This window comes from Eurypyga helias, unplaced genomic scaffold, assembly GCF_000690775.1.
Source record: "Eurypyga helias isolate BGI_N326 unplaced genomic scaffold, ASM69077v1 scaffold25661, whole genome shotgun sequence".
Lineage (NCBI taxonomy): Eukaryota > Metazoa > Chordata > Aves > Eurypygiformes > Eurypygidae > Eurypyga > Eurypyga helias.
This window is the reverse complement of record NW_010230547.1, coordinates 732-7,923: the sequence shown is the minus strand read 5'-3', so window position 1 is coordinate 7,923 and position 7,192 is coordinate 732. Positions and strand designations below refer to the sequence as shown.

Sequence of the window (7,192 nt, the reverse complement as noted above, 5' to 3'; positions counted from 1 at the left end):
TTAGAAACGTGCTGGCTGCCGCGCCGAGGCAGGGCCCGCGGGTGAGCCACCCCTGGCTGTCTCTCCTCCCGGCGCAGAGATACAATACCCAATTTTATATGTTGTTTGTCTGCCCAAGCACGCTTGGCTTCCCAGTCAGGCTGCAAGCGCGGCGCTGCCTGCACCCATCGCCTCCATGGGCTCCCAACCCCCCGAACCCCATGCTGTGCTCCACAGCCTGAGCTCAGGGTCTGCCACTGCCTGCCCTGGACCCAGCGATCCCCACCGAGCCCCTGATTTAGCAACCACGCAGCAGTCAGGGCCCTCTCCGTGGCCTCCGGCCGAGGGGAGGGGGCTGTTGCACCACCCTGGCTCTGCTCCGCTTCCTGCGATTGTGCAGCTCCCCGTTACGAAAGCAGGGGTGAGGGCAGACACCAGCTCCTCATGCTTCCGAGCAGGGAAGCGGCTCGCTTCATCCCCACCTTGGGCGCCTGCAGGTCACACATGGGCACCGGGTGCGCTGAGTTCTCTTCAAAAGTGGTTCAAGAGTGTTTTTGCACCCTCACAGTGGGGTGAGAGCAGAGTGACTGCTCAGGAAACCGGGACCGTGTCTCACCAAGCCCCCCTGCACAGACAGCCCCTGGGAAGGGAACGCAGCATGTGCTGCTCTTCAATAGACTGCAAGGGTGATCACCCCAAAGCCTCCCCAGGCTTCCTCCCACAGTGCTCCCAGCCACCACCCAGCAGCCCAGCCCCTCACTGAAATGACCACAGAAGACTGTCACACACCATCAGGCCTTATCTATGCTTTTAATAAGAAAGTTGTTTATTATTATCCTGGTCTACTGAAGAGGTCCTTTCCCATGGCAGCGGGGTTGGATTAGGTGACCTCCAACCCAAACCGTTCCATACCATTCTACGAAATGCCCTGGGGTGGGACGAGGACAGATGCTCAGGAGCTATCACTAAGTTGCGCTGCAGGAAACACACCACTCACCAGCTCAAAGTGCTTTCACCCAACCGTGGGGAGCAACTAGAGCCAGCCAACTGAATCAGCATTCAGCGCAGGGTGTGTGAGGACACAGCTCTGAAATGGTCCCCTGGCCAGGAAAGCCTTCAGCAGAGAAAGTAGCTCTGCTGCTCTCTGCTCCACGCACCCCCAGCAGAGTGGTTCTAGGAACACCTTCTCCGCGATGCCCAGAAGCCCCACTCGCAGGGCTGTGGGATATCTTAGCTCAGCCTCTACAGAAGGCAAAAGAGCACACGGCTCGGGAAGGACTCCACAGTACCTCCATAGCCAGGCCAGGAGCAGTGCCAGGGCTCAAAATTTAGCAGGAACGGGCAACATGCAGGGTCTGTCACAATGGTAGGACCACCCCCTGCAAGGGCACTAAAAACTTGCTATCTCACACTAGAATGAGGCAACAATGCAGGATTAAGGAGAAGGGACAAGAGGCACACATTTGCAGCTACCAGAGTAAGAAGTGCAGGACTCAGCCTCATCATCTTGACCTGGGCAGGGAAGAAGCAGGGTGGCTGCCTCCATAACCAACTGCATCCAGTCAGACCAAATACGGGTACCTCAGGCCTGACCACCTTCACCCTCCCTGCCACAGCCCATCCCAAGCCACGGGACCCAGCAGGTTGCAACAGCAGCAGTGGCCAAGATTCCAGTTTCCTACCCCATCTCAGCTCGAGTCCTGCTATTGATACACAGAGCACTCTCAGAACAGGTCAACTCTAGAACTATTCCTCCCTGGCAAACCCTCTGAGCTGCCAGCAATCAGAAAAGTATTCAGAAGCATCCGCTTAGATGGACTACCTGTTAATGCAGCTCTCTTTGTCCCTGGCTGGCGGGGTGCCTGGTGTCACCCTAAGAAGCAGAAGTGGTCCCATCTCAGTGGCACTGTACTGCTGGGTGACAACTCCGGAAGGACGTTCCACTCACTCCTGCCTCTTGGCTTTCCACGTCGCCAGCACTGCTGCCTGCAGAGTGCAGCTCTGCAAGCACTGGTCCTGAGGCTGGGGAGGGCCAAGCTCAGAGCCTGCTGCTGCCAGAGGGTTGAAGGATGAGTTGCTGCTGAAAGAAGATCTGGGATTGGGGTTGGGTGGACCCTGCCCCTCTTCCCATCATTGATCGAGGCTGTCTGACAGTGAGGGATCCTCAGTATCTGGGCTGAATCCCCCCAGCACAACATCCTCAGGCACATCAGGTGGTACATAGCTTGGGAACTTAGGGATCTGCCATGGCAGCACTGCAAGAGAGAGAGAGCCAGCCCTGTCATTCCCAGCCTCTCACCATCCTGCTCCAAGCACAGGCCACCGCAGAGCCTTTGAGAGGGGAACAAACTGTTGAACAAGGGCTGCTTCCTCCCAGGGGAGGCGGAGAGAGGATGCTGCACAGCTGTCCGGAACAAGCACAGCTCCAAGAGGGACTGGTTCCCTCCAGTTCCAGTATTGCCCCTGGCTTAGGGTCCTGCCCCAATCTGGGTCCCTGCAAAAGGGCTGAGGAAGAGCCCAGAGCTGGGGCAAGACAGCAAAGCCAAACGTAGCGGTCAGCCCAGGCAAGGGGCTGCTGGGTTGGAGGCACCTCAGAGTTCAGGCTGTCTCTGAGGAAGGTGCTTTGCTCCTGGAGGGCAACACTTCCGGATCCACCCCTCAGCCCCCGTGCACTCACCTCTGAGCTCGGGCAGTAGCTCTGTGCTTCCTGATTAGCTGATGCCGAGGGAGACAAAAACGCAGGGAAACATAGCAACCTGGAAACAGAACGATCAGCAACGACCTCCTAAAATGACATGGAAAGCATCACCAGCCACAACGAACGCCTCTCTCCCAAACGTACAAGCACAGGAGGGACTGGGGCTGAAGCCACTCACCACAGAGCACTCTTCTGCGGCGGCTTTTGCAGCGGTTCTTGCTTCTGACCGTTTCAAGGCCTGCAGTTTCCTCAACTGCTTGAGCAGTGACCTTCAGGCAACGCAGGTTAATGCCGCTGCGGAACCAAGAGCTGCCCGCTCCCCTCCTCACCCCCTGCAGCGAGGGACTGACCGCTCCCAAGAAGAGGAACAGCCGCACCTCCTGCCATGTCCAACAACAAGAACTCACGGCTTGTTCTTCCACAGCAGCTGCACCTTCTTCTCCTGCTTGTGCTTCTGAGCTGCTCTTGCTGCCACGCTTCCAGGGGAAGATGAGCAGCACAGGGGAAAAACAGAAAGGTTTTGTTAGCCAACAGCAGGGAGGGACTTCACCGCTCTCCCCATAAGTCATCGGCCACTTGGGGCTGGGGCAGATAAAATTGCTCCTGGGGTCTACCTGGCACCACCTGGAGCAGCCCAGTGACATCTCACGCAGTGTGGGGAGAAGTGAGCCCGCTCAGACCCCCAGAGAATCACCAGACAAATCCCTAAGGAAGCTCACTCCCAGGAGCACAGATCCGCGATACCCGGCTGTACTGCAAACTAGCCTGACCTGGAGAACACGCAGGACCAGCACTTGATTTAAAGAGAGCAAGCTCTGGGCCATCTCCAAGCGCAAGAAAGGAAGGCAAGATATGCCCCAAGGTTCTGAGCCCCCTGAGGAGAGCTGCTGCCCCACAGGGTCAGCCTCATCTTCTGACCAGGTTGGGAAGACCCCAGCAGTAGCACAGCACAGCTGCTTGTGACCGGTACCCCCTGCTCCCCACCCAGCAGTGTGGTCGGCTCAATCAACGCTATTTTATGAGGTGACATCACCTCATCGCCTGTGACTGAGCAGGTCACATTATCAGACCCCGAGGGTCCTGTGCACCAGGTAGACAAACCAAACAGATTTCTTCTTCCCCTCCCTACCTGACAGGCCTCAGGGCTTTGCGGCACCAGGCTGACTACTCCCTTCCTTACCAGCTTTGCAGGTTCCAGGCGTCTGGCCAGACCAGTGTTTTTGACAACCCTGTCACAGAGCGGGGAAGTGTAACAGCACATAGACCACCATCCATAAAATCAGTTACAAGCCCTAAGGGGGAACTTGGACTAGAGCTGCTGCTGGGGAGTGACACTCGGGACCTCCCCGCCTCCCCCCAACCCCTGGCCAGGGACATCTCAACCTCTGTTTCCTCCCAGGACTGAGGAAACGACTCATATTCCTTCATATAATTTTTGAGTTGATCATTGTAATTGATACAGCAAATATATTACTGCATGTATTAAGATCTGATGTGATTTGCAGAGGGTCCAGATGGTTAGAAATCGTAAGTTGTATTGGGATCTAGGTAATTAGAGATTATAAAATATAATCGGTGTTTGTAATAGAGATTATATTTATATGCTATAATTTATATTTATATTGTATAATTGTATTTATAATACAACTGTATTATAAATTCTGTATTATACTGCTTATAGATCATACTACATTGGTCTGCCTGTAGGAGTCCTGTGCTACTGTCATCATAAATTCTGTGTTATACTAATCCTATTATGTTATGAAAACAAAGCTTTAATTGAAACCGCAACTTAGTGCCTTCATTTTTCTGCCAGGGATCCCTAAAAGAACCTGTCTGTCCCCTCTGTGTTTGGTGACAGTGTTGCGTGCCTGTACCGTTTTTTCACGTGGGTCTTCCTCCTGTGATGACAGCTCCAGGCTGACTGCTTTCTCCGCCTCTTCAAATGCACTTTCTTCAGAAGCTGGTCTTCAGCCTGCAAGGGTCATTTCTCATCAGCAGCAATGTCAGGGCATTGGCAATCCAGCCCTCACAAACCCTGCATACATCTCAGCGTTCAGCCCACGTGCTTCTGTCCTCTGGCCCTCCCGACACCACTGAATGAATTGCAGGAGCTGTAAGGCAAACTGGCCTGCTGATGCAGCTAGTAGCACCCCCAGTGAGGCAAAAGCGAGGCATACACAAGCATGCAGCTCACGAGCCACTAGGCAAGCAGGAAAAGACAGGCTGGAGGCACTTGTGGTGTAACTGCCTCCTGCACGCAGCTATGAGTGGGGAGAGTGACAACAGCCAGGTCTCGTTGCTCTTCAGATCTACCTCATTAGACAAGCAGAGGCTGCTGTGCAGGTGGACACCCCTACAGTCCTGGGAGTGAGGAGGAGGACACCAGGCCTTGCCACACACTGCCCTGAACGGAGCACCCGGGCACCAATGCTCCCATCAAGGCACCAGCCTGTGTCTTCAAATCCCTACTCTGGCTGAACCATTCAAGTGGTCCAAGTCCATTTGGAGGTGACAGGCTGTAGCAAAGACTCACCGTAGGCTGTAGCAGATAGGTTGGTAATGAAACACCTTCTTTGTTCAGGTTATCTCTTTGCCCCTCCTCCTCTGCCAGGACCAGATTTGGGATTTGGGGCTAGAAAACAGTAAAAATATGCCCACTGAGAATGCAAAGTAAAGGGAATCCACCCCAGGGCAAAGAGGGTGAGCAGAAAGCCCACAGAACCACAGCCAGCTCTCCCAAAGCAGCATCATGCTTTCCTCAGAGACATTTCCCATAGGAGCCAAGCCAGGAGAGAAGGGGAGATGTGACCAGAAGCAAAGGCTGGGGCCCACATGCATGGTAGTCAATACCCAGGCAACAGCTTCAGGCACAAGCCAGGGTTCTGCATCCACAGCAACAGCAGTGGGGAAACCACAAATGTCTTCAGGTACCTTGCTTGTGCTTTCCCAATCCATCTCTTTCTCTGGGAAAGGAAAGGAGAGTCAAATGCTAGACCTGAGTGAGGCAGCACCTGACCAGACAGCTTTGAGTAGCATGAAACCACAATTTGATGGCAGCAGAAAGCCACTAAACTCTGCTCTCTCCATCACTGCCTGGCACCCACCCAAAAACCCCCCAATGTGGGACTGCTTTTCTGCCCATACCCAGGACAGAATGAGCCCAAGGACAACACATACCAAGGTCAGTGGAAATCTCTCCTTCTGCCATCTCAGACCTCACGCTTTCCAGCACAAGCTTATCCTCATGGAGGGAATAGTTGTGATCAATCTGCAAAACGTTTGAGCTCTGAGAGCTGCCAGCAAAGCTGCTGTCAAAGCTATGGGGCTGATGCTGATCCTCAGAAATGCTGGTGTCACTCTCAACAGGCAAATAATCCTGCAGCATGTTTGGTTCATCTTCAAAGGGGTTCAGCATGCAGCTGATGAAGTCCTCCATCTCCCTGTCCACGAACTGCAGAGAAAAAGCTTTTAATTAGCAGGGAGGCAAACCTCCTGAACCACAACCCAGCAGTGATTCCTCCCAAAGAACTCACCTCAGGCTCTGGAGGGTGCCAGTTTTCCAGCAGATCAATCTCCTCCCCACCTTGGCTATCAGAGTGGGAAGCATCAGCCTTCAGGATGAAGTCAAGCAAGTCCTCATCTGCCAGGGCTGCTAGTTCGTCCAGGCATGACATCTAAGCGGGACACCCAAAGTGAGCACAGGCACTGGGGAAGACATCAGCACTCCTTTGAGATGTCCCTCAGTCCCTACAGGCAAAGTCTCCCCATGCAACAACAGCTGCCAGGGGAGCTGCAACAACCAGCCCAGGAGTACCTCCCCGACAAGGCTATTATACCCCACCACACCAGTTTCCCCACCAGTTACTGGGACACAGACACAGGAGCCATGCTCCACCCAGAACACAAAAGCTGCAGGAAGAGAGGGAAAGTGGAAGAGCTCCAAACTTTCTGCCCTGGATGGCAGGCAAGATCCTGCCATTCCACTGACTGCCAAAGGTGCTGTACCCACGGCGTGCAGGCAGTGGGGCCAGCCTCCTGTCGCAGGCAAACTCACAGTGATTTCACAGTGATTTAAGCAATGACCTAAACAACAATTTAGGCAGCAGTCAAACACTCTACCTCTCACCACACTTGTAACAGTTAGGCCAAGGCTGTACATATACAGAAATGTCACTTGCGTACTTAGGGCTGAGTGTAAAATGTGGCTTACCTTCCTTTAGACACCGGATGCCAGGTAAAGAGTCTCTCAGCCTCCAGAAAGAACCTTGCGAGGTGTCCCTGCTCCAGGGGGAGGGAGTTCACCGCTGAGCAGCCCGCTGTTGTGCAGGAGAACTTGATCAGCTCGAGGAGGCTACAGGTATTTATAGGGTAAAGCGATGGACTCACAGTCAACCCCTCCTCCTTTGGAGTTTGTGCAGCTGGCAGTTTTGGTTTTGACTAGTTCCAGCTATGGCTAGTGCTGTTATCGCTTGATAAGACACAGCCTAGGCTCCCTGCTCCCCGAGAAGATGT

At 53.9% G+C, this 7,192-nt stretch overlaps 1 protein-coding gene across 1 annotated transcript; it reads right to left on the bottom strand.

Annotated features, from left to right (window-relative positions):
• Positions 1 to 1,797: 1,797 nt before the first annotated feature.
• LOC104516466 lies at positions 1,798 to 6,354 on the bottom strand. The gene is given in 6 exon segments (XM_010160798.1): positions 1,798 to 2,234; positions 2,856 to 3,057; positions 5,214 to 5,312; positions 5,531 to 5,643; positions 5,858 to 6,131; positions 6,214 to 6,354. Coding segments are annotated over 6 exon segments (1,266 nt in total).
• Positions 6,355 to 7,192: the final 838 nt, after the last annotated feature.